This window comes from Fundulus heteroclitus, chromosome 5, assembly GCF_011125445.2.
Source record: "Fundulus heteroclitus isolate FHET01 chromosome 5, MU-UCD_Fhet_4.1, whole genome shotgun sequence".
Taxonomy (NCBI): domain Eukaryota; kingdom Metazoa; phylum Chordata; class Actinopteri; order Cyprinodontiformes; family Fundulidae; genus Fundulus; species Fundulus heteroclitus.
This window is the reverse complement of record NC_046365.1, coordinates 32,451,837-32,479,156: the sequence shown is the minus strand read 5'-3', so window position 1 is coordinate 32,479,156 and position 27,320 is coordinate 32,451,837. Positions and strand designations below refer to the sequence as shown.

At 38.5% G+C, this 27,320-nt stretch overlaps 2 protein-coding genes across 3 annotated transcripts; both read right to left on the bottom strand.

The window, feature by feature from the left end:
• Positions 1–267: 267 nt before the first annotated feature.
• Positions 268–10,157, bottom strand: LOC105940015 (perforin-1). 2 transcript variants are annotated; one of them, XM_036137435.1, is made up of 10 exons: positions 10,096–10,157; positions 8,462–8,737; positions 8,304–8,383; positions 7,229–7,274; positions 6,176–6,318; positions 5,951–6,089; positions 5,797–5,877; positions 2,978–3,474; positions 2,794–2,887; positions 268–853 (listed from the first exon to the last, which is right to left on the bottom strand). In XM_036137435.1, exons 2-10 carry the CDS (start codon positions 8,720–8,722, stop codon positions 644–646), a joined length of 1,551 nt encoding a protein of 516 aa, XP_035993328.1. In that variant the 5' UTR covers positions 8,723–8,737; positions 10,096–10,157; the 3' UTR covers positions 268–643. The 2 variants fall into 2 exon arrangements, with proteins under 2 accessions (XP_035993328.1, XP_035993329.1); XM_036137436.1 differs by lacking the exon at positions 10,096–10,157 and adding an exon at positions 9,984–10,090.
• Positions 10,158–12,667: 2,510 nt separating this feature from the next.
• Positions 12,668–17,282, bottom strand: LOC118563066 (perforin-1-like). The gene is made up of 9 exons (XM_036136674.1): positions 17,022–17,282; positions 16,866–16,945; positions 16,510–16,555; positions 16,246–16,388; positions 16,004–16,142; positions 15,822–15,902; positions 14,288–14,784; positions 14,109–14,202; positions 12,668–13,321 (listed from the first exon to the last, which is right to left on the bottom strand). The coding sequence occupies exons 1-9, from the start codon at positions 17,280–17,282 to the stop codon at positions 13,112–13,114; spliced, it is 1,551 nt and encodes a 516-aa protein (XP_035992567.1). The 3' UTR covers positions 12,668–13,111.
• Between the last annotated feature and the right edge of the window lie 10,038 nt (positions 17,283–27,320).

The following is a 27,320-nucleotide window of genomic DNA, read 5'->3' as shown; positions in this document are numbered from 1 at the left end:
GAATGACTTGAGGACCACAACCACGGGATTGAGATGTTGATTTAGCCTCCAAGTCAACCAAATCTCAATCTAACTGAGCATCTGCGGGATGTGGTGAACAACACAACCTATTATGCAACCTGCAGTACTTTAAGGATCTGTTGCCAACGTCTTGGTGAAGTCTATAGTCTTTAAGGATCAAGAATGTTTGTGTCACCATAATGACATTTTTGATGGCAGACACAGGCTCAGAATGCACACAAATTAAGACACAAGAGATATTCTTTCTAAGCTTTTTTATTTATTTTTTTGGGACTGAAAACATATCAAGTCAACAACTTGTAGCGTATATGACATTTTTTTGTTAAAAAAGGGTACACAATTACTGATATAACAGCAATTTGACAGTTTATGCCATTAAAAGTGCTGTTATAGCATGAGTAATGGTGGCTTCATTTCCCCTATGGTCAAAATGTGTTTGTTGAAACAATTCAGCTCCGCAGCCGCTAACGTACACTGTATGATTAACAGACATTCAACCAAACTTTTTAACAAACTTAAAAGATCGAGTTTAAATTGTGAGTTTTTACCAGATCCGGCAAGCAAATATCAAATGTGATCACCGTGGAACGTTCTTCCTCTGAACCTCATCAGGCTCCTGTGACTAGGGCGAGGGTTTATAACGGTTGCATCTGTCTCCGGTCAGATGTGAGTCACAGGTCAGCGTGTATTTGACCTCAAAGCCTCCTCTCTTCGCTGGACAGGTGAGACTGTGAGTGCCCTGCCTCAGGTACCACACACACTGTCCGAGAAGGTCGTCAAAGTTCAAGTCTTCGTCCCAAACTTCAATTCTCAGACCCAGGTGTGTGTCGACCTTCGTGAGAAGATGTGAATGGCAGATAATTCACATGCGTGATTGTATTGGCATTTAAAGTCAATATATTTTATGTGACATGGGTGCAAAAAAAATTTCTTCACTGCATCTCAAAATGTAATAAATGTACTGTAGTCTAAGATGAGCAGCACAGAACATAAAATAACATCAAGCAGACCGTGTCTGTTACGTGGTATAAGTAGCAAGCAAATACTGTTCTATTATATTTTGATTGTTTTCTGCGTTTTCACTTTTATTTGTTCTGAACTACACATACCTGAAATGTAAACTTTTTTTCTTTTTTAAGGTTGCTTCAAATGGCCTCGTGGGACCAAAGCTCTAGTAATATCAAACTCTGATCGATGAAGGCAATGACCTGGTATCCTAAAACATGGGGAATCTATGACATGGCTTGGAGGTTACTGTCCATTTGTTTGTTTGATAATCTGACATTATGACTTCTGTCTCTTTTAAATGAGAGTATAATTTAAAAAGGTTCATAATCTTGTGTATAAAATTTTGTCTGTAAATGGCGTGTTTTATTCACTGAAGGATTACATGCTGGACATTATAGGGTGATGATTGAATGTGGAAATAATGTCAGTCAGGATAATGTTATTTTGGTTATGGGGAATTATCAGTATTGTTTTACTAAGCTTAGAAGACATGCAAGCAGGGTGATCTGAGACTTTAACATTGCTTGTTAACTAGTTTGCACAGGTTCCCCAAGTCTATGGCTGCATCGGAAACGTTCTAATTATAGCTCCTAGCTTCTGTTCCTCGGCCTTTCATGAGGTCAACAGTAAGAACTCTATCTTGGGAAGGAAATGAGCTTCAGACTGCTGTACTGATTTCAGACAGCCTTTAACTCCTACATCATGACGTGACAGAAATGTGTGATTCTAGTCAAGTCTGGGCCTACAGCCTTCTGAAAATGAACTGCAAAGAACTACATTTCCGTTAATTTCCGTGAGGTGGGCTGTGCTTGTACCTTGTGTCACGCCAAGGATTGTGGGATTCCTCATAGCTCCTTACCGAAGTTAAGGAACCTTGCAAGGTTCCTATGTTAAAGGAACTATAAGGAGCAAACAGGCTCCTTTTCCTACCTTCTTCCTTGTCTTCCTTGGGTGAAAAGTCCTTAACCAAAAGATGTTTTTCGGATGCACCCTGTGACTAATTGGCCGACCAACTGCTGTCTGACTAGTCTGCCCCAGAAACGAATCCTTCCACTTTTGTGGAAGTGAAATTGTATTTACTTGGGACAGAGGGATTGAACAGATGGATCATTCCCAAAGTTTGCCTCTGAATTGGCTGTTGGCCAGCATTGTATGTTTTGTTTATTTTGATGTCAAGCTTATCTGAAATTCTTTGGTTTGAATATATTTGTTACCCTGAGTCTGTGGAGACAGACTTAGCTCATCCCAGTAAACTATTTCAAGTTGTATTCGCCTTTCTTTTAGCAATCCTGTTCCGCTGTTATTGAAAGTTGGGACAGTTCAGACATCCAATGCTTATAATAGAAGCAACAGCACCACATTCTGTCCTTGAAGAAAAATCTACTTCTATTCACTTCTGGTAACTAAATTGCACTGTAAAAATGGAACTAGAAGTAAGTATTTTTTTAAAATGAATATATTTGTCTTTGACTTGAGCAGGTAAATAAGATTATCTGCCAATGGAATGAGTATTTTGACTGCTAAAATACGATTAGATATACTGCACTTGAAATAGGATTATGGCTATGAGTTGTCCATATTTTAAGTGCAAAAATCTTATTTCATTGGCAGACCATTTAAACTTGCAGGTCAGTTCAAGGATAAATACACTTATTTCAAGAAAATTCAACTTTTAGCTCCCTTTTAGCAGTGAACATTTGTTTTTTTGATTTTCCCCTGTCTGTGAGCTTCTTTAGCTGATCTGTGATGAGAAAATTTACTGACCTTGCCCAAATTATACCGAGCATTCCACCAAGGATTGTTTGATCGGATCATACGGGTCCTGTGATATATGGAACCATACCACATCTTCGCATAGCTGTGAACAGGAGAGAGCAAAAGAAGAGCGACATATCACTGCTTATTAGTTACAATGCAGTCTTAGTTTTTGACCTTTGCATTAACCCACCTGTCAGTGTTCCCGACTAGATCTCCTTTGAGATTCCAGGCACGGACAATGGTGACTGACAGAGTTCCCCTTGAGGCCTGCAGAGGGCAGCAGTTGGAGGCCACGTTAGGCGTGTACCCTGCACAGGATGGTTCTTTGGGCGAGATCTTCACAGCATTGTCCTCCAAGTACTGCTCAATAGCTGCTTTCATCCCAGCCTTTTGAAACTCGCTTGGCATGAGCTGGTAGAGCGGGCGGAGGGAGTACGAAACAATATCTGGATGGTCTTTCAGGCTCCCCCGCCAGTTCGAGTAGCCCGTGGAATCGTTTTGGGAGATTAAAAACTCCCCCAACCAGCCGTTTCCTCCTGATACCTCTGTGTAGTGTTGGTGGAGACCTGAGCTGTATTGAGTGGAGGAGTCCTGGTTTTGTAAGACACTACTGCAAGACTTCTGGACACTGGAGAGTTTCAGCTTCCCCAGGCCGACAGCAATGCCCATTGATAAACAGGAGTGGACCTGCATGACAGAACAGCAATGAGATTTAATAATAATCACTGTTTTACCAAATATTTGCCCAGTGAGCCAGCCCCAAGCAAAGTTTAGTTGTACCTCAGGCCGGCCTGTTTGAGTACCAACATCAAAGGATCTCTTTTTTCAAGCATAAATTTGAGATTAAACTTAATCTCTATTTGGTAAATGAAGGAATTAATGTGAAATCAAAAGTTTAACTATCACTTATGAAACAAACTGTAATTAAGTTTTTGTGATGCTGAAGAAGAAAAGCTCCGCATTATCTCCTAACAGCCAGCTGGATGTTTATCTATTGACTGTGTGCATCTCAAATAAAGCGAGGATGTCATACAGCTACACTTGAATTAAATACAAAGATACAAGGACGGTAAAGACAAGCAGGAAAAAAATGATACATTCTGATCTTAAAAGACAGGTTTAAATCGATGCAAATAGAGAAAGCCAAACAGAAACTGAGTTAAAATGTATGTGTTTAAAACTAGAGCTCCACAAGCCAACTACTGACCAGCAGTGTGGCCCCTATTGTGAAAGGACATTGCTATGCAGTAAATATTTCACTCAGACGAAGGTAAGTTGTTGATGGTGGCCTCTATATTTTAGATGATTTAAAAAATCAGGATTGGTTCAGTGGTTTTACTTTTAATTGTTCCTGCTTTTTCCATCTAAACAAGGTCAAACTAGCCCAAACTCAAATTTGACAGGCGGAAAATTTGTTGGCTCACCCCCAAATTCTCAAATTATTCTCAGAACATTACCACGTACAATTCCTCTGTAAACTAAAATGTGCAAAACCAAAATAAATAACAATTTAAAACCAAAAAAACTAGCTTGTTGGAAGTGATGAACTTAATATATGTGCAGTTTTATATGTGTGTGGGTTGTAATAAAATACTTGCATACCTAAGAAGCTCCATTGTAAACAAGTATATGACTCTACAAAAGCCCTATTTACACTACCCTTTTTCAACTGATCCATGCCGAGTTCGGACCGAGCTTTGATCAGTTAACCGTGCCGAGCTTGGTTCTTACGACCGTTTACACATCACACTAGCACGGTTCCTTGCCTCCTATTGCCGATCTACGGTACTACTGCTCTCTAGGATTGAAGGAGGGAATCAAGCAAATAAAAATGGCGGCGCCCGTAACATTCAGGAAGTTATGTTTTGTTATAATTGTGATATTTCGTTGTTTGCGGAGAGTCAGGTGAAGAAGGCAACCTTTGGTAAATTTACTCGACAGAGTCGGCTTTTGGGAAGTGGATAAGACAAACAATAGTGTGATCAGGGCTTACAGACGCAGGAAACAACAAAAGACGTTGAGGTTCATTACACTGCTAAGCAGAATCATCACTGGAAATCCCGTGGCACCGTAGGGAAGCTATTATTTTTATGAATGTCTGAAACCACAAAATTAGTCAGCTGACTGTAAGGAGATGACGCGGTCTGCTCATGCGCTCTTTGTTATCAGAGAGCCGAGCCACTGAAGAACCGTGCCGAGACCTACTATCGAACTGGTCTAAATTTAGTACAGTCCGGTTGTGTGTGGCACAACCGGACTTACACTCGATAGTTATCTCAGTTACCGATCTCGGACCATTCTCGGCACGGTTAAAAAAGGGTAGTGTAAATGGGGCTATAGTCCCACCTATTGGGCAACTGGTGTAAGTCCACAAAACTATTTAAACACATATGGCCAGGCTCATGAATCTCCTATCAGTCTTCTATAAAATTATACTGTTACAGTTATAAAAAACACACTGGCAACATCAATAAGCAACTAAGGATTAATGCTACTGGTAAAAGTTTGTAGTATTGATTTTAAGTTAGGAGGAAATTACCATTACATCATGTCTGTTGTACAGCCGTTGGACAGATGAGATCTGAACCATGCTAGTCTGATTCCGGCACAGTACTTCAGCCACTGGAGCAACGTGTGGTGAACTACCTTGTCAAAACCAGCAGGAAGGTTTAAAAGCATAGGAATGGCAAATTTACCAGAATCTGTAGCAATTAAAAGATTATTTAAAAAAACAACTCTGAAAAACCTGGTTGTTCAGGCTAGTGGGTTTGGCATAACATTTCTTATTCTGTAGATTTCTTTTAATGTAAATAGAAAACCAGGTAAGACCATTTTAAGGGGATTGATGGCATATTTTGTTTTGGAAATTATTTTAGAATGAATAAAGAGGATCATTCAGGATTTAGGAGTTGTGAGTAGAAACATCTCTGTTATTGTTTGGCAGTTTCAGTATTAGAGAAACAGCATAGCTACATGCTTTGAGTTGTTTTTAGCTGTGCATTTCGTTACCTCATCTGAGGTCAGCCCGTTCAGAGACGACAGACAGCTTCGTGAAGATGTGACTCGTCTAAGTCGCCCTCCAAGATTAACCTAAAAAAAAGTTTAAAGTAATTAAAATATTTCTTCCCAGATAAATCAATGTCTCTGTGGGGACTTTTTTTACCTGTCGGATGTAGTGTGTGCCATAGGTCTGTATGACCTCTCTGTACTGAGCAGCGGTGGAGGAGTTGTAGTGACTTGGCAGGATGGCTAAATGTTTTGTGAACTCTGAGCTGAGGGAAGGTGTGGTTGATACACGGAAACTGGACAACAGGACAAAAGTGAGAACATTATATCAGTGGACATGGCCTTTGAACCCGACAAATCTAAATTCAACTCCCCAACGCACCCATAATGGCTGCAGGTGACCCTGTGCGTGCTGAAAGTGTAGCGGTCCTCTTTGGTCCTTGCAGAAGCAAAGCTGTAGGCGGAGGAGCGGGTTCCTCCCACCTCCAGGCTGGCAGACACATACTTTTCTACATCCAGGCCAACCTGATGAAATACAGACAAAGTATAGGTTTACAAGCTATCAAATGGCAACATTTTGAAAGAAAAAAATGTACAAAAATAATTCATAAAAAGAAAATCAAGCAGCAATATTTCAATTAAAGCTATAGCTGGTAATCTTGTGCAGAAACAAAGTTTGTTATACTGGGTAAAATTGTCCTTCCATCCTGAAAGTAGGCATTACGTTATTTATTCACAAAAAGGAGGTTAGAAAAGTCATTCTCTGTGGGAGCTGCATGCCTGTAAAAACTATAACCAATCACTGCCGTTCATTCCAAAGGAGATGGATTTATTCCGCTCTCATCTATAGACGTTATATTCTTGAATGTTGTTATAAACCCCTGGCATTTTTTAGTTATGGTATATTCAAGCTGTATTATGATGTTATACCTGTTGGGTTTATTTTTATTTTCATTATTATTGTTTCGGTGGGGCTTTTGTTTCAGCTTGAAGTGTGCTGGGTTTAGTTATACTTAATCTCAGTAAAGGTTGGAATATATATATATATATATATATATATATATATATATATATATTAGATGATATATATTAACCCCCCTTCGTCCCTCCAGTTCCAGGGGAATCACCTTATCTATTGATCATTCTTTGTAGCTCCGCTGCTCTCACCGTAGACTTTGAACATAGCTGAGAGTCGCAATAAATGAACCGTGTTCATGTTTATGAGAAGAAGAGGAAGGCCTCACTAATAAGAAATAAGACCACAGTGGATTTGGGAGATGTTTTTCATGCGAACTCTCTGAAGAGTGGAAATTAAAGGTAAGATGCGCAGTTATTGAAAAAGAATTGGGTAAACTTACGGAAAAATCGCTGACTCTAGCTTGAAGGCTGTTTTTCGAAAATATTCAAAAATGTTCATTCAACAGTAACTTCTTACCTTCCAGTCATTGCTATCTTGGGATGTGTAAACATTAACCAGAGAGCTGTTGGCACAGTTTAAAGAAAATAATCATCAGTAAACATCTATACATAATAATTAAAGAAAAGCTTTGATATTACAGTAAACAGAATTAGCAAGGTAATTTTTCCATAATGCACGTGATTAAAGGAGAATAGTGTAAGTTTCAGTTTTTTTTGCAGAAGTCTGCCCCCTTTGGTGACAAGTTGAAATGACACCGGTGTTGTGCATGTGCATGGCAGAAGAGGAAAAGCATCTGCTGCTGTGATTACACGTCTTTTGTTTAGAGGCATAATGTCTTCTGAGGTAAGAAAGCTATAAATATCGAAGTTGGTCCGTATTCTCTCGCTAATGCATCAATTACGGCGGAGACTCAACAAAATAGCCGGGCGAATGAGAGTGCGCACGCCCAGAGGATTCAGCGCGAATCACTCTCTCGTAAACTGAATATCCAACCTATAGAGGCAACTGCCGTAAATAGAAGAAAACTCATAATACATGTTGGGCAATTGTAAGTGCATGTATGGGAAAGAAAATAAATACTTTAGCTTCAAAACTTGCACTATGCAACTTTAAAGAAGAATGACCATTTTAAGCATGTAGGAGGTCACATCTTGGTTGGTTTGCAGATCCAAGCTCTTTTCAGTTTTAGTTAACAGACTGAGCAGTGCTCCATAACATGTCCAAAGCTTTGGATATTATGTTAGTAACTTAACCTTTCTTTAACCCTCTCCCCATCTTTATCACCCCACCTATCTGTTTTTTTTTGCCTTTGTCTTTATGATGCTGTTTGCTCACCTTCTCTATTAAACCTTTATGGCCTTCTCAGATGTATTTAACTGAGAACATAGGTGGACTTTTTTTAGGATTTATTGACTTGTGAAGGAAACTAGTTCAAAATTATGCACTGTATTGCTCTAACACATAAGATTTCAATAAAAATACATTGCAGTTTGTAACATTTAACTGCAACATGGCAAAACGTAAATGCAAAAAAAGTTACTGTAACTGATTTCTTAATAATGTGATTTATAATGCTGTTCGAATACTGCACCTAGTAGAAGTGTGAAAACTGCTGTAGATATCAGCACGGCATCGACTGAATGCTCGCCAGTCCACCACAGAATATGGCACCTTGAAATGAAGAAAAGCAACATAACTATTATTTCTACAAGCGAGATGTGCAGTTATATATGGTGAATTTTAAATTACCTTTTGGAGGCTATGGCCTTGGAGAGGGTTGGAGTACAGAGTACAGGTGCCACTGGGGCTCAGGTAAGTATTCACATCAATCACATAGGTTCCTTTTCTGCGCAGTGTGACCACATCAAAACCTTCGCCCACCAGGTTGTGGCCCGGTACAAACCGAGCAGCGTCACACTGGCTGTTGTTCCCAATCTGACAGCACAGAACAGAGGAGGGCACCAGGAGGAGGCTCAGCACAAGAGGCGCTGCACTCAAACAGGGGAGCATGGCTGTAATCAGCAGCTAAAAGATAGAGAGAAAAGGACTTTTTTTTTTGCTCTTTTACAGTGCATGACATTTCGTTTAAAGTGACAAAAGTTTACTTATTTGTGCAACATTAAACAAGACCGTCATATACTAACATTTTCACAAACACAGATTTATTTGTACTAACACTGTGGCTTGGACATAAAATGCATCTGCAGCCATGCTTTGTAAACTCCTCAGGGAAAAGCAAGTTTTCTCCCTGTTTCTATCTAGTAACTCCAACACAGCTACACTTCTCTCCTCAGACTGCATAAACTGCTGTTTTATCTAAACATACGGATAAACTTTAACAATAAAAGCTGTCATGAAATCAAGATGACTTGATTATTTTAGGATGGGCAGGAAATTGAACTTGTTAGATTTGATTAACTGCAGTAAAACTATCATGATAAAAGAAAAATAAGACACTGAACCACACAGTAAAATGCAAACAGATATGCCGTCTAAAATAGCGTTTCGGTGGGTAAATGTCAGATTTCCATAGTGCAAGTCAATACTGCGAAGGATGATCTGCAGGTTCTGTTGCTCCCCAGACTCTTCCCTTTCTAGGGCTTATGTTCTTTAGCATCAAACAGAAGCATGACGCGATGAGAGCTGCACTATTAATAATGGTGTGACATGGTGAAACAGCAAGACATAACACAACATGTTATTCCCAGCAATGATTGAGAAGAGTCTGATGTATAAAGCTGCTGGTGCTAGATCTGGATGGTTGGATATCTTAGTTTCTAATAAGTCAAGGTAGAAATTGCTGTAAATGTCAATTTACTGATATAGTCATAAATCGCAAAGTTTCTAATTAATTACACTTTTTGTTGCCTGAATAAAAAACATAAAAGAGGCAAATTGAATTTGAAATTTAATTGTGTGGTTCAAACAACCATGTCTTTGAAACTATTAAATATTCTTCTTTCTGCTCCCTTTCATTCAGGACTTTAGAAGGTTTGTTTTTGTTTAATTTGTTTATTTGAACACAATGAATTAAATAAATTTTTTTTATAAAAAATAAATAAAACAATCATTACTTGATTGAAAATGCAATTCCTGTTTTATAACAGAGGATAAAAAGAAAAATTAATTTACAGTGAACAATTTTAATGCACATGCATATTTAAGTAAATTATGTCCATTTGGTACAAACAGTTAATAATATATTTCCTGAATAAAAGACAAAAGTCGTCTATCTGAATAATTTTTTAAAAACTTGATAAAACATTCTCACTTGGCTGCAGTGAATAATTAGAAAAGCTTCAATCTTCTCTTCTTGTTAATTTTATTTTCCTTTTGCATTACTTAAAAAGAGCTTGTACTGTTACATAACCTGAAACACTTACTGTGGACGACACAATCCCGTTAGTCAAAGGAGATGCGCCAAGGACCGAGGTTTATAAGATCAATACAAGGGGGAACAGCAACTTCAAGGAGATAAAGATGCATAAAATCAACGGAACAATGGGATGTTTGATCAGTTTAAGGAAATGGCCTTGGAAGAAAAGCTAAAGTGCTGTGTTAGCCTGCTCAATAATTAAACAGAATAAGTTTATGAGGAAAGGTAATTATTATACATAGAGCTTCTGTTGTTTCCTTTCGTTAGTTTAATTCAATTCAATTCAATTTTATTTATATAGCGCTAATTCATGAAACATGCCATCTCAAGGCACTTTTCAAAGTCAATTTCAATTATATTATACAGACTGGGTCAGATTATTGGTCAAAAAAATTTCCCATCTAAGGAAACTCAGCAGGTTGCATCAAGTCTTGACAAGCAGCATTTACTTCTCCTGAAGGAGTGTAGAGCCACAGGGAGAGACGTCTGCATTGTCCATGGCTTTGCAGCAATCCCTCATACTGAGCAAGCATAAAGCGACAGTGGAAAGAAAAACTCCCCATTAACGGTAAGGAAAAACCTCCAGCAGAACCAGGCTCAGTATGAACGGTCATCTGCCTCGACCGACTGGGGGTTACAGAAGACAGAGCAGAGATACAACAAGAGAGACAAACAAGCACAGAAGCCCACATTGATCCAGTAATCTGTTCTACATTAGATGGTAGTAACGGGTGATCTGTCTTCTCTGGATGATGTCACAGCTAACAGAACGCCAGACCAGGGGCAACTACTACTATGAAGAAAAAAAAAAGACAGAGAACAAAAAGTTAAAAGGTGAAATGAGAACAAGCATTGTAAATTGGAGAACAGATGGAGAACTCAGCAGTGAGAGAAATAGACCCTGATGTCCTCCAGCAGCCTAAGCCTATTCAGGCACATAACATTCCCATATTTGATACAAGACCACACACCCAAAACAGAAGCTGCATTTAAAGATTCAATTCAATTCAATTTTATTTATATAGCGCCAAATCATGAAACATGTCATCTCAAGGCACTTTACAAAGTCAAGTTCAATCATATTATACAGATTGGGTCAGATTATACAGATTGGTCAAAAATGTCCTATATAAGGAAACCAGTTGATTGCATCAAAGTCCCGACAAGCAGCATTCACTCCTGGGGAACCGTAGAGCCACAGGGAGAGTCGTCTGCATTGTACATGGCTTTGCTGCAATCCCTCATACTGAGGAAGCATGAAGCGACAGTGGGAAGAAAAACCACCCATTAGCGGGAAGGAAAAACCTCCGGCAGAACCGGGCTCAGTATGAACGGTCATCTGCCTCGACCGATGTAAGTAACAATTAACAGCTTTATGTATATACGTAGTCTTTTTCTTGATACACAAATAGCAAAGCGCTTCTCAATGCACCAATACAACAACCCAAAGCGCCAGCAGCAGCTGGCTGTCGATGATCAGCTGAGTCCTGAGACATCGTCCTTCTCATCTGCTGTGCGCTCGGCAGCAACAGGAGCGTCTTGTCTTCTACCAACCTCACACGACGTTGTCTGACTTAGAAGAAAAAAACTGAAAACACATTTCCAGCCAGCTTGGTTGTTGTGTCATGATGTGCATTACTCTGCCACTCGATCACAATTTTCTTTTTACTGAACTATAGATGTTGAAATGAGAATCAAGACTTATTTATCAATTGTTCTTCACAGAAAGATATTCCTTCTACATCACTGCTTAGCTTCTCTGAATCTGGTCCAAACGCTCAGCTTTTTGGGTGATATTTTGCTTCTGGCAGAAAAATGGACGATGTCACTGATTATGTCAAGTATTAAGATAATAAAGATTAACCTGCAGCGGTAAGCAGCACAACAGAGAAACAACAACTCATGACCCCCTTTTTCACTTTACAACAGTTATTAACTTACTGGGGAAAGTCCCTTAAGCTGTGCGTCATTAAACATTAATTAAAACAAATGGCTTATCAGAAAAACAAACAACCCGTGACCCATTTAAGACATACTTGGATACCTACCTGCTGACCTTAGTATTGGATTTGTTAGAGTAAAAACCAAACCAGATAAGCCCTATAGTTCGGCATTTGTGATAAGGATTACTCCATTGTTTTATTCTGGATTTGTAAATCAAACATTTAGATCTCATTTTCACTGTTTTATTTAGATATTTTATTTGCATTTACCTCACATCTTACATTGCACTATTATCTTGTGCTATTTCCTTAAGCAACAAATTTTATTGGGTAACATTAACACATTCTTGCTATCCTTTCATGGTCTTGAGTCACTTTTCCTTCCATTCTCTCTTTCATCCTGTACCAGTAAACAAACCAAAATACTTGGCCACTGCATATGTGCTTATTTGTCTCTGTAGTTGCTGTGGAGATAATTTTACAAATGACTCAAGAATGCACACATTCTGTAAAACCCCCCCCGCAACATTCAAGTTATATAGGGTAAAGACAGCCGCCAACTTACAGAACTTTGTGAGACAATGTTAATTGGTTATCTGATTAATGAAATAATAAAAAATACCAACGTGATGGAACTTAAAGTAAACATTTGCAGACAAACCTTTAACTTTATTTGTTGATTTTAAAGGTTCAGTCTTTTGTTATGCAACACCTTTTAAAACAATAAAAAGAAAGAGAAGAACTCTTATTTACATAGTTTTTTTACTTTGCAAGTTTGGTTGCTTTTGTGTTCTCCACAATAGAGTAACACATTACCCAAAAGCTGTTACAACATGACCTTTTATTTCAAAGGATTAAATTGTGTGAAATATATTACATGTGGTGTTGAAAACATAACCTCCTATAAGTACAGTAGCATATACAATCCAAAAATAGTTGACAAAAATGTTAACAATCTGTAAAAGGTTAAACTTAATACTTTCTGTCACATAAATCCAACATCTTTAATATAAACAAAGCCCAAAACCAAACGCAAGTAAAGACAGTCACGTAGCCTCCTCTTTCCTGATAGGTTTGTCACTAAGGGGAGGGCTTATAATAGTTGCACCTGTCTCCAGACAGGTGAGGGTCACAGGTCAGAGTGTATCTGACCTCAAAGCCTCTGCTTTTAGCAGGACAGGTGAAACTTTTGGCTCCCTGCATTAGGTACTCCGTGCATGATCCAAGAAGGTCGTCATACTGCAGATCCTCATCCCATAGTTCAACCCTTAAGACCTGCTGTGTGTCCACCTTCATGGCAAACAAAAGTCATTAGTCTTCAACGTTAATGAGTGGATAATAATAACAATGGCTTCATTTATACCATATCCTTACGGCAAACATCAGTTTTAAGTTGTAATTTTGTGAATTCGCATAGAAGACAATAAAAATTTTACCTAACATTCTGGTCAAAAGAGCAGAATTAAAACAATATATCAGGACAGCACAACAGGGTGAAAAGACTACAGCAATACAGTCAAAAGCTGAACTCATAATCCATCTGTCATGTTAGCAATTTACATATAAATGTCTTCATAGAAAACAGTTCATTTTGTATCAGCTAAAGCAGTGATCGTCAAAGAGTATGGCTACTGAAAGTGTGCCAAAACATGCAGTTAATCACAGTTATTTAATCATTTACTAAGGTGGAAATACGTTGTCACTTAGGGTCCGGTTGGTGTGGAGAGCTCTTTGTTGCAAATTATAGTTTCAATTATGAAATTTTCACTGCTGTAATGCCAATACAGGTTTCCCATTGTTTATTCAGAATGGTTTGAACCGTGTTTGGCATACTATTATTTTTTTTCTTGATTTTTAACATAAAAAATGTGTAAAAATATTGTGGGCTGCAAGCCTGACCACAATTAAAGAAGAGAGGTTGTAAAACTTATATATATATATATATATATATATATATATATATATATATATATATATATATATATATGTGATCTACATCGTGACCACTAGACTTAAACATGTGTCAGCATGTTATATAGGACAAATGGGCGAATTTGTGATGATGAAATCAACCAACCTTTCCCAAATCATAATAAGCGTTCCAATAGGGGTTGTTTGATCTGATCATGGCAGTTGTGTAATAGAGGGAACCAAAAGACATCTTCACATAGCTGTAAGAGCAAAGGGCAGTGAGTTATTTAAAACTAATTGTGTGACTTAATTATAAATATGATTGATATCTCTTTCTGAACCAACCTGTCAGTGTTGCCAAAATAATCTCCCGCCAGACCCCAGGCTCTGACAATGGTGACTGTCAGTTTCCCCCTCCAGGCCTGCTGAGGACAGCAGTTCATGGCCAGGTTAGGGGTGTTCTTTGGACACTCTGGCTCTCTGTGTGAGCTCTTGATGGCATGGTCCTTTAAGTACTCTTGAATGGCAGCTTTTATGCCAATTTTCTGGGTTTTAGTTGGCATGAGTTGATGCATTGGTCGAAGGTAGTATACCACAACATCTGGGTGATCCTTCAGAGTGCGCTGCCAGTTTTTGAAACCCAAGGAGTCGTTATGGGTTATTGAAAACTCCCCCGACCATCCATAACCTCCAGATACATCTGTGTAGTGTTGGTGGGTGTAAGAGCTGTAGGTAGTGGAAAACCCGTGGTTCTGTAGAAATTTATTGCACGGACTTGGGACATTTGATAGTTTAAATGTCCCCAGACCAACACCAACACCCATCGATAAACACGAATGAACCTGTATGGCAAAAAGACATGTAAGGTTTAAAGGCAGTGCAGTTGAATACAATATTTTAGGCATACAATGTCAAAATGTTAGATTGAATATTAAATCTGAATAAGAGATCTGGTAAAAATGGTAAATGGCTTGTATAGCGCTTGAACTACCCCCAAGCTCTTTACACAACAGTCAGTCATTCACCCATTCAAACACACATTCCCACCCTGACAGTGGTGAGCTATGTTAGTAGACTGACAGAAGCGAGGCTGCCATACATCGGTGCCGCTGGGCCCTCTTACCACTCCCGGCAGGCAATGTGGGTGAAGTGTCTTTTCAACTGAGATGGTTTGAGCAAGGGATTGAACCAGCAACCCGCTGGACAAACTCCATAACTCCTGTACCACTGCCCCCCCCTCCCCCAATATCATTAGTGACTTTCACAAGAGCTGTTTCACTGCTATGATGAGCTCTGAAGCCATTTCTTTGTAAATGTTTGCATAGTTGATTAGCAACTATTTGTTTTAAAAGTGCTGATGTGTTAGAAACAGAGAGATGTTACAGTAAAGAGACTTAAGATAAAATCAAGAAAGTCTGGAACCCCAAACCACAATCCACATGCAGCAACAGAAAACAGCAAATGATGCAATACGCCTTACTGCAATCTCAGAAACATATTGTGATATATTGATATATTATGCAGCCCTACTGTAACTATACAGCCGACTCCAGAGGAGTCAGTGCCTAGCGAGTCACGAACCCCATCACTGGCCTGCATTTATGGACAGGTTAGGTCTCAGTGTTTGGCTTGGTCGATGTTAATTTAGTAAAAAAAGAAGACCGAACAAAACTTTAGTTCCCAATATTACTTTTTTTGATAGAGGATGTAGAGTCAACAAATGAGAAGCTTTTACATTCTCAGATCTCAGCCATGTTGTTAGATTTTGTAGAAAATGGTCTCCTGTTCCAACAACCAACACTTTGTTTATAGATAGTTAATAACATATTTTCTTATTACGGTGTAATCTTCTGTTGTGAAGCTTGTGTGATTTGCATACTTCATTTGAAGACAGTCCGTTCAGTGCGGCTAAACAAGTCCTGGCCGCTGTCACTCGTGTGACCTGACCCCCAAGACGAACCTAAAATTAAAATAATTTCTGTTTTTCCATTTCTGTTTTTTTATTTTATTTATAATGTTCATTTTAATTCATGACTAAACAAACTGCATGGTGTTTTTAACCTGCTGAATGGAGTGAGTGCCATAGGTGAGTAAGAAATCTTTGTACTCCAAAGAGGTGGCAGGGTTGAAGTGACTTGGAAGCCTGGATAGGTCCTTGGCGAACTCTGAGCTGAAGGGCGGTCGGGTTGACACACGGTAGCTTGACACAAAGAGAAGCAAACAGCTCCATGGACATACGCCTTATAAAACTTAACTGATACAGCTTAATATAATAGGATAATGCAAAGGTGTTCACAGTAAACCTGTAATGGGTAAAGGTCTTCTTTTGTGTGCTGAAGGTGTAGCGGTCCTCTCGCATCATATTTGAAGCAAAGCTGTACACGACGGAGTGAGTTCCTCCGATGTCCAGACTGGCAGAAGCATATTTACTTAAATCTAGCCCAATCTGATGTAAAAAAAAAATTAATTCAAACACTGGAACTTCTCGCTGCAAGTCAGCAGTGCTCACCACTGCTTGACCTTCTGAAACACTTATTCCTCATCAGTAAAATTGATATGTGTCTGACCTGCCAGCCACGACTCTCTTCTGAGATGTAAGAGTTGATCAGTGAGCTGTAGAAAAAAAATTAAAAATAAACACAATTATTAGGTAACTTAGGGAGTTTGTCAGAATTCAACTGATGTGTCATTGGCATTAACTTACCTACTTATTTCCAGTGCACCAAGTATATGTGTTTGTATTTCACTTTTTATTAAATAGCATATGATAAGGTCATGTGATGTTGTTCATCAATATAAATGTACACCCACATGATATTGATTGTTATTTTATATTTAAATCATTAGAAAGGGAGAAAGTGTGCTCTCAGCGTTAATAAAATCAGTGGTTATCCAGTGATAGCAACATGGCCAAATACTGTACCTCACAGAGGTGTGGAAACTGCTGAGGGAATATGCTTTTGTGTTGCTGAACGCACGCCAGTCTAGCACAGAAACTGGCAGCTGAAAATAAAAGCAAGGAAAAATGTGAAGTTAATTAAAAGCACAAACATTTATCTGTTTTATCATTTTAAATTACTTTCTGAAGCTTGTAGCCTTGAAGGGGATTGGAGCACAGAGTGCAGGTACTATTTGGAGTGAGGTACGTCTTCACGTCAATCACGTAGGCTCCTTTCCGTTGCAGTGTGACCAAATCAAAGCCCTCCCCCACCAGGTTGTGGCCTGGTACAAAGGGAGCAGAATCACACTCAGTTTGGTCTCCAATCCGACAGGAGAGAACCTGGGACTGAAAGATGAGGAGGCTCACGAGGAGAAAGGCTGGATTCGAGCAGGAAAGCATGCCTGAAATCAGAGTTTGAATTATGTAGGACAAAGGAAATAGAAAGTAGAACAAAACACACCGAATCACTAGTTTAACCTTCAGCTTTAAAAACTAACAAAAACAAAACTGCAAAAGAACAAGAAGGATTTATTGTCATAGCTTAATGTGATCTATAACTGAGAACACAAGAGTTAAAGCAATCTGGAAATGTTTATCACACATGTGTGATAAACAGATAATTGTGCAGAAACTTTATTTAACATAAAAAAGAGACTCACAATTGAATTGTGAATCTTTACCAGAGGCAGAGTAAAAAAAGGATTTCATATGTTCAAAATGTTTAGGGAGAATAATTTTGTAAGCCTCTCATTGTTTTCCTTCTACTTCACAATTATGTACCACATTGTGTTTATCTATCAGTTTAAAAGTTTTAGTAAAAGTAAACAATTATTGTTGAAAAGTGTAATGTGGAAAAGTTCAGCAGGGGTGTCGCAAGACATATCATATGAAGTTCAGATTTTACTATCCTCACTGAGAAGGAAAGGAAAGGGTATGTATTCACCATTATTCTTTAGAAAGAAATATTTTTGATTTAAAATCTCCAGTACTTATCATAATTATCCACAATGCGTGTGGTGAATGTTCGCCAGTCCACTACAGAAGATGGTAATTTTTTTTTTAGAAAAGTAGTAGAGTATTATTTCCACAAACAAAATGTGCAGCAGTGTTTATTCCAGTTTTTGTATTAATTTTCATATTTCTATATTACTTATACAAATGCATTTTCAATAAATTAATGTGCAAAAACAGTTTACTGACACATGAATGTGGCTCAGAGAGGAAATGCCCGCTTAATTATGCTTTGCCGCTAAGTAAGCTCACCAGGAGTCAAAAACCAAAACTGCCACAGTAGAATAGATCTATTAGAATAGAATATTTGGGAGTTGGGGTCCCTGATACCCAAGGAGGGCTTCTTATTTTCTCTGATGGTGTTTGCAGGAAATTCTCCCTTGTGGAAATCAGGGAAAATGCATCAGCACCAGTGCTGTGCTGCTACTTTGTCCAGTTCTATGCATTAAAATAGCACAAAAATCAACAAATCAACACAATAAAACCAATTCGAACAGAGAGGCTTGCATAGGCAATCGCTTTAATGATTTTCTGAAGTGCAGAAATTGAACTAAACTCTGTACAGAAAGGGCTTCTTTAAGTCTTCAAATTTGGGTTGTCAGCAACCAACAACCTGATCTGAATATTTCTCTAAACAGACCCGTAGCAAATCAAACCGAAGAGCAACTGTGAAGACAAAGTTACTATGCCAAGTTGAATAGTATGTTTAAGCTGCCCTCTAGTGGAGGGTCAGTTTATAGGAAGTGATTCAACCTTTCCAATAACATTTGCTGAATATTCACTGCCACAGCAAGTATCTGAAGCTTAGAAGAGTCTGTCACAACACTCCTTTCTCCTTTGTGAGCAGTGTTTAATATTACTTCAACTATGTCTTAAAACTTCATGGCGGGTTTGACTGAAGCAAACACAGTTACAAAGCTTTCATTCATTTGCAGGCAGCACACCTTTCATGTACTGTCCTCCTGGTTTCTGTCCGTTTGCATGCCCACATGATCTCCATATTGCTGATGCAGTTACGCCTTAATTTCTGAAAATGGAAGAAACTACTCCACTATCCAAACGTTTCTGTAATTAGATATTGCGAATAAAAATATGAACACATTATTTAGGTATAATAAACCCAAATGGAGGCGAACGATGCTCAGATTTCTCCAAACTGGATTGGTTCCAGAAGATTTTGACTGAATGTGTTGTGTAGATTTTTGAACACAATCACAATTTGACCCAAATAACTCACTGCATTTTTCGATTAAATGTACCTATTTTATATATTCATAATCTGTATCTGTAATGACCCAACAGAATCTGGAGACCCGACAATTCAGCCGACACAGAGAATAAACATTTGAGAATGTTTATTGAAGATAAACTGGTGTTGTTTGAACTGGAACTGACTGGAGCACATACAGGAATCGTTGTGGGGAGAAGAGCTGGGTTAATGGCAGAGAACAACTCAGTGAAGGAGAACTGCACTGAATAAAAGCCACTAACTTTGTCAGATGCAAGGAGGTTGCACTGGCTCTGATGATTGATCCCAAACGGCTCTGTCTAGGTGATCTGGATCACTGACTGACTGATCCAGGTCACAGCATAGATTGTCAGGGCAAGGGCTGATGGAGAAGTCATATTCAGTTCAGGGGGTCATGCACAGTGAGACAGTCCACAGGGCAGAAGTTTCCAGAGGGGCTTGGCAAGGGGTGAGTCCAGGATACAGGCGAGGCAATCGGTAACAAGAGACACACACAGGGCAGAGGTTTCCATGCAGGGGCAGAGACAAGCAGGCTTGGTGAAGAGGCAAGGCAGGAGGTTGATGTCCATAACACACAGGCCAACAGGAGAATTAGATAGGGGCAAGGCAGACTGGAGTAAACAGGAACGAGACAGGTCTGCGATCAGGAAGTCAGACAATAAACGCCGGATGACTTACTCACACAAAGGCTTTCAAGAATCTGGCGGTTACCCACTGGTACCCATCACTAGTATCTAATGATGAGAACACGATTGTTAGGTGGAGGAAACATGGGACCAGGGAACGACTTGGGGCAAGATCTGGTCAGGTACAGCTCAAGAGAGTTAATGCTCTGACGCTTCCCATCTGTCTCCTGCTGCCTTAAGTACTCCTAATTGGCATAGAAGGAGAACGCCTGCGGCTGGCGTCCACCTGTCGCACCCTACTGGAGAAAGTTAAGTAGACACACCACACAACCACCAACAGTCCAACACAGAACTGTATACCTGACAATTACTGTCTGCAAACTTTATACCTAGGCAGTGAAGGTTTCTTCCAATATTTATTGCTATTTATTTATTTAAATACTAAATATTTAAATATTTAGCATTTTAAAAAAAATCCCCCTTTCTCTGTGCAAATGTTACATTTTCCTGATGCAAGATTTAAAACATAATTTAACCATTTTTCAAATCCTGAAAAACTTGCTCTTGGTGAACGACTTCCCGCAATCAAAACCCGATTCAGCAGCCCAAGCAATGTCTGAGCGTTAAGAGCGGAGGACTACGTTTTATGAGGAGAGCAGAGAAGCAGCACCAACATCTCCAAGGAAATAGGAAAGGCAAAGCAAAACAACAACAAACAAACACACCACACAGCAGTCTAACATTAGATCACAGTTAAATTTAGTAAGTGGACCTGCAATAAATAAAAGTGCTGCGTTAACTTGCTTAATTATTAAAGATGATAAGCCGATGAGTAAAGGTGATTGTTATACAACACAGTTTTTGTGCAACATATTAAGATAAGTTACAATGAGAAGATATGATAAAGTGTTGAAGTTCAATGTAATTATTTAAAAAAAACATGCTGTGATGAATTCAGAATGTGTAGCATTTATAACTATCGAAAAACATGAAATGTTTGTTGAAAAGAGTTAAATCAAACCATATCTCTTGCCGATGTGCCGGTGCCTGTCATGCACATATGTTAAATATTCATGTTCAGACTACACCGTTTAACTCCTTCCTAAAGGACTAATAACTTTCATATTTCTGGAAATTACATGAAACAGAGGCAAAATACAGTATGATGGACTAATATAAATAGCTGCTTGTAATTGAACAATGAAACACTCTTAGGGAATTAAATGCCATTTAATTTAAGCTTGATAATATAGATTGTTACGGCCAGTGGCCTTCGTTTGTGTTTTCTCTTTTCTGGTGTTATTTAAAATTGAGGTGATGTTGCTGCTTCCTGACAGCTGGCTCTGCAATGGGATCTTGATGCAGAGCTTCTCCTAGGTTATTTCCTGTATTTCCTCCTGCATCACTTCCTATTAAAGTTCTCCCCTTCAACCGATTGGATGCTCTTCTTGATTGCTACACCAATCCTGAAAGTGACCTCCTTATTTAAACTGGCACTTCTTTCCAGACAGGGCAGCGGTTTTGTTGTGCAGCTTGCCTCGTATACATGGTGTGTCTTCCTTTATGTAATAGCCTTTGAGCCAGGACGTTACAAAATAATAAATACATATAGCACTTGGACGATAACTGATAGGTTTTTGTGATAGTAACTATAAATTTCTGTCTTAACCTATTTTGCACTTTAGAACTTGTTCCAAATTCCCTGATTAGATTAGAACCAAATCTGTAGATAAGGGTTATATCGTGGACTGAAACCGGATAATTGTTTATTAGCTTTTTCTGGAATATTACTGGACCCTTAAGACTACACTATACCAAATAACTTCAAAATACTAAAGGTTTAAGGTGTTTTTAAAAAGGGGCAGAAATACCCGTTGTTAATTTTTCATGATTCTGCAGCCATAAAATCGAAATAAATCCTGGTAGCCTGCATATACACTGCCCGGCCAAAAAAAAAGTCGCCACCTGGATTTAACTAATCATATAGGTACAAGCCTCCCATTGAATAATTACTGCATGTGTGATTATATTTTAGCTGGCAACAATTTATTTAACTGCAATAAGTTGCTTCTCATTCTTAAACAGCCATGTGGAACGACACATCCCGTGGTTGTAGAAAAGATGTCAGTCTGTTTCAAAAGGGTCAACTCATTGGCACGCATCAAGCAGAGATACAATCTCAGATTTCAGAAACTACCAAAATTGAGTTAAGACCTGTCCAACACATTATTAAAAAAGGAAGGGGGGGGGGGGAGACCCATTGTCTTCAAAGAAAAATGTGGGTGGAAAAAAATCCTGAATGATCGTGATCGGCGATCACGTAAACATTTGGTGAAATCAAATCGGAGAAAAACAACAGTAGAACTCTGGGCTATGTTTAATACTGAAAGCAAGAACATTTCCACATGCACAATCGATTTGCTAGGGAGCATAAGGATTGGACTCTGGAGCAATGGAAGAAGGTCATATGGTCTGATGAGTCCAAATTTACCCTGTTCCAGAGTGGTGGGAACATCAGGGTAAGAAGAGAGGCAGGTGAAGGAATGCACCCATCATGCCTAGCGTCTACTGTACAATCCTATGGGGGTGGTGCTATGATCTGGGGTTGCTGCAGTTGGTCAAGTCCAGGTTCAGCAACAATATGAGCTCAAAGAATGACGTCAGCTGACAACCTGAATAAACTGAACGACCAGGTTATTCCATCAATTGATCTTTTTCTTCCCTGATGACACCGGGGCATATTCCAAGATGACAATGTCAGGATTCATAGGGCTCAAATTGTAAAAAGAATGGTTCAGCGAACATGAGACGTCATTTTTACACATTGGCCACCACAGAGTCCAGACCTTAACCCCATTGAGAATCTCTGGGATGTGCAGGAGAAGGCTTTGTGCAGTGGGCAGACTCTACCGTCGTCAATGCAAGATCTTGGTGAAAAATTGAATGCAACACTGGGTGGAAATAAATCTTGTGACATTGCAGAAGAAACAATGCCACGGCAAATGGGTGCCGTAATCAAAGCTAAAGGCTGTCCTTTGAAATATTAGAGTGTGTGACCTTTTTTTTTTTTACTTGGCAGTGCAATTTTGATCATATATGTTTCTGTGTGGGTGTGGGGGGAAGGGGGGTGGCTTCAGCCTTTAGTTGATTTTCTCACATGCTCCTGCTCTTCTTCTTCTTCTTCTTCTTCTTTCCTTTTGTTGGCGGATTGCAAACAACTTATAGGTGCATACCGCCACCTACTGTACATGAGTGTGTAGCTCTATGGTTCAACCTACTATATTCTATTTTTTAATTTTGTGTTATGTAAAAATAAAAACAATGCTTTATTAATTACCATATTTTCCTCTATATCTCCATCTCACCCTAATATTCCTTTAATACTCCATTCTCTCCCATTTTCCATAATTACTTTCCTCATCCTCTCTCTCCTGCTCCTGCTCGTATGGAGCTGCCTGTAATCAATGTCTGAGCAGTTACACCTGCACCGGCTCCAATTATGTGGAGTTGCTGCACCTGGGATGAGCACTATATATTCCAATGCCCCTATTTTTCAATGGCATTGTGTCCTCCTACAAAATACATAAATTAATTGTATGCAAGGGATCAAAGGACTGTGCCATTGTAGCAGTGCTTTTTATAATTTAAAGAATGACCATATGTTTTTGCATAGAAGGTGCTGAGAGAGCAGGATAACATAAATATGTGAATTAATATACTTGATAAGGAGTCTAGATCTGCCTCCTTTTGATTTAGTGGTTCTAGACTTTGATACAGGTTGTGTGTTTGGACTTTCTTCGTTAGCTGTGTCAAGGCGGGCCAGGTCAGTGCGCAGTGGTTATAAGGTTGAAATACCTGAAGGTCCCAATAAACAGTTTAAACTTACTGTTTTCAAACTAGTATGTCAGTTTTATGTGCTTGAAAAAAAGATTTCTTAAAAAAATAAAACAGTGCACCTCAACCTTGTCTTTCGTCAATGACCTCACAGCCATTGGTTAAGAAACCGTTGTCTCTGAGGAAAAACTGTCTATTTACTTGTGAATTTGGTAACTTAAAGCCTTGTACCCAATAAGTACAACAACGGGCATCTCGTGAGCAACAGATTTTTATAGAATTAACTTTTTTTTTAGGAGACTGATTTTTATAATTTGAAATTTCATTTTTACATTTCATTGCAATATAGAATAAACAAAGCAGTATCTGCAGTGTTAGGCGAGTCATACTTACCTAACAAACTTACACTTGCATAAGATACGTACACAAAGGTTAGGTAAGTCACACTTATCTAACAATGCAGAGATATACTAACACAAGTTCTTTGATCTTCTAGATTATAGCTAATTATGATAAACCAAGTAATAAAAATGTTTGGCACTTGGATAGCACTTGGCAGCTAGAAAACAAAACCAAGATGAATGTAGTTTGTAGCAGTATAAGAAGGATCTGAAATCAAATAAATCATGAAAAATATGAATTCCAGTTTTTACAATTGCTAATACATGTTGACCTATACTACTTTCTAGACTCTTAAGTCGATCAGTACCCCTACATCACATGATTGGTCAATTTATTAACTTTCTTCTCAGATTTTATTGTCTTTCAACTGCACATTCATAAAGTACATTTGCAATTAGAAGTACTCCAAGTAAAAAACAAAAGACAAAAGAGAAACATTACAAACAAGCATTTGTCAGGAATGTAGCAGCAAACCAAAAAAAAAAAAGAAAAAAATGTATGTGCAGAAAAGTTGAGCAAGTATATGTAGCAGCAAGATGTATTGCAACAATGAACATACGGCAATGTGAAATAGAATTTACAGTGATAATTTAAAGTGACTGGTTTTGTATGTGTTTGTGTAGTGTTTTGAGGGATTTTATTTTATTATTTTATTTTATTAATTTTATCAAAACACAGGGATTCAGACTCAAAATGAAATCATTCTCTCAAACAATAGCATGTTTTCAATTCAGAAAGTTCATACAGTTTGACGCCCACTATCATTTAAAATACTGGGCTAGATTTAAAAAAAAAATGCAATAAATGATATTTGTGTTTTGGGTTTTTACCCAGGTTCAGTTTAAAGCACTGAAGAATGGCGTTCGTGCATTAGTAACAGAAAAACACGGTCCCTGAACAAGACCCGTGATCACAGATTGCTCAGTGTTGGCAGCACACTACTCCCTAAGAGATAGGTTAAATGAAGAGACAAATTCCCCCTCTGTGGTACTATGAAGGGAAGTTTTTTTTATCATTTTAAATAATTTATCTTTAAAATAGCAGAACAAGAAACGATGTCAGGAAAATACATTTGTTTCCATACTCAGATTTCCATTTTCCACCCATACTTATCCATACTTGAAAGGTTATTTAGATAGAATTCCAGACTTTTCATGAAAACTTAGTACAATCTAAAAGTTATGTCACCCAAAGCAGCAACCTAGTGACAAAGCCGCTTGAAGTATTAGATCCACCCATGGGAGAATTTAGATGTGACATCTCCTCGCATGGTCTCCGTAGCATCAAGGTGGGCCACCTTGGCTGATGATCTTGGGCTTCATTCATCAATTTAGAATGTTATTGATCAGAGAATCTCTCCATATGTAATTTCTTTTTTTTAGCTCTTTTGATGCTGAACGGACTTACTGTGGTCACTATTTTATAAAATGATCCAAGTAATAATTTTTATCCAGGGCAATGTGCATAAACTAATAAAGTTGAGTAACCCAGGCATCAAAGGTTTTACTGCTGAATGAATTAAAAGTTCTGCACGCTAGTGCTGAACTCTGCAGAGTTCCACAGCCTTCCCTATTTCCTTTCACATAATCCATCAGATGGAAGGCAACTGGGTGGCTCTTGTTTCCCTTTCTGTTCTTCAGTTCTCGACTTGGGTTGAAAGCAGCAGACAGAAGATCCATCCATCCATCCATTTTCTGACCCGCTTAATCCCTCATGGGGTCGCGGGGGTTGCTGGTGCCTATCTCCAGTGTTCACCGGGCGAGAGGCGGGGTCAGACAGAAGATGTTGTTACAAAAATCTTTCAAGAAGCCATTGTGAGCCTTCAGTCCTTCAAAAAACTCCTGCAAACAAAAAAGCGTTGCCTGCGAAAGTGCTAGAAAAAAGAGGGCAGAGTTAAGCTAGTGAATAAACTCTTTAAGGACTATAAGGGACACTGGTTCTTGTTCAATAAACAGATGGAAACCAACTGATCTAGTTTCCATGTGGTTCACAGCTAAATTGCCAATTAAAAAATATCTACATAATAAACATGTTTAGAGGTTTTAGATTTGCCAGTTCCTACAGTTGACATGGCGTTTGTTCATAAGACCCTACTGGAGGTGACAACAGATATCAGACTGTTGAACTGCTGAAGTATAAAATGGACTGTGTACCACACTCGCTAATTTGCACATTTGTAATCGTATCCTTATCCAGCATTATAAATGCTGCCCAACTCTTAGTCTCCAATATCACTGCTGCACTTTATCCGGAAACTTACTGCAAATTTGTTTACATTGCAACTGTCTACTGTTAAATCACTGCTGCACTTTATCCGGAAATCAATTGGAATTTATCCTGTAAATTACTGCAATTTATTACTGCGTTTTAATCCTGTACTGTAAATTCACAGCAACGTATCCTGTAGAGTTACTGCAATTTTTCTGAGCTGTATGAAAACGAAATTTCGTTCTGTATGCACTCTGTGCATGCAAAATGGCAATAAAGAAAGTCTAAGTCTAAGTCTAAGATAGCGGTTTAAAGCATATTTTGAGGTTACAAGTTTCTTCCAGGCTCATGGACTGGTCTGCAGAGATGTTATCCGCCATTTTCCTGACCCCATGCGTGTACAAGGCCTGGATAGACGAAAAGTCAGCCCTCAAAACGCCATTGGTAGCTTTGAATCATAGATAGCAAATATTGTTTGTGGTTAAATAATATATGTAATAATATATGTAAAGGGATTTTTACTTTGCCTTTCTGTAATTTTGCTGCCAGGTGATAAATGTCGTTCTAACAATGCATTTTTTTTAAAGCAACAACCATAATTTAAAGAATAAACGTAAAACCATTTGACCATGTGGTGCAAACTAGCCAATATGTTATGAGGCATTTAATTTATGGACCTAATTGCAAAGTAGGTCCACCTATATAGATACAGCTGATTTAGAAATAAATCTTTTCTTTTTATCCTGGCAAGAATCATGCATTTAATGTAAATGTTATACTTTTTTGTGCCTTTTTGGAAAATAATTAGGTAGAATTAAGTCAAATAACATGTTTTTTTTTTTTTTTAGTAGCTTGTGTCAGGATGTTATACAAGCGAAGGGCAATCAATGTCTCGGATAATAATCATCTTTTCTCATCAGCTTATCACATTTAAATATTAAGCAGCTTAACAAAAAACTTTCGCTTTTGCAAGGCCATTTCCTTGAACCCCTATCTAATATCAGATTGTCGTGTTGTTATGACATCCATATCTCCTTGGAGTTGTTGGTCCTCCTCTTTCTGATCTCTTTATAAACCGCAGGCAGCAACCCGTCTCCCTGCGGTGCT

What these genes read in the sequence shown, in the direction of transcription:
- LOC118563066 (XM_036136674.1), bottom strand. Translation starts at nt 17,282, where the DNA reads ATGCTTTCCTGCTCGAATCCAGCCTTTCTCCTCGTGAGCCTCCTCATC. An exon ending in AAGGCTACAAGCTTCAGAAA is followed by an intron (nt 16,946 to 17,021) that starts GTAATTTAAAAT and finishes TTTTATTTTCAG; the next exon opens with CTGCCAGTTTCTGTGCTAGA. An exon ending in GCACTCACTCCATTCAGCAG is followed by an intron (nt 15,903 to 16,003) that starts GTTAAAAACACC and finishes TTTTAATTTTAG; the next exon opens with GTTCGTCTTGGGGGTCAGGT.
- LOC105940015 (XM_036137435.1), bottom strand. Translation starts at nt 8,722, where the DNA reads ATGCTCCCCTGTTTGAGTGCAGCGCCTCTTGTGCTGAGCCTCCTCCTG. An exon ending in AGTTTTCACACTTCTACTAG is followed by an intron (nt 7,275 to 8,303) that starts GTGCAGTATTCG and finishes CTGTGCCAACAG; the next exon opens with CTCTCTGGTTAATGTTTACA. An exon ending in AAGATAGCAATGACTGGAAG is followed by an intron (nt 6,319 to 7,228) that starts GTAAGAAGTTAC and finishes GTATTTCATCAG; the next exon opens with GTTGGCCTGGATGTAGAAAA.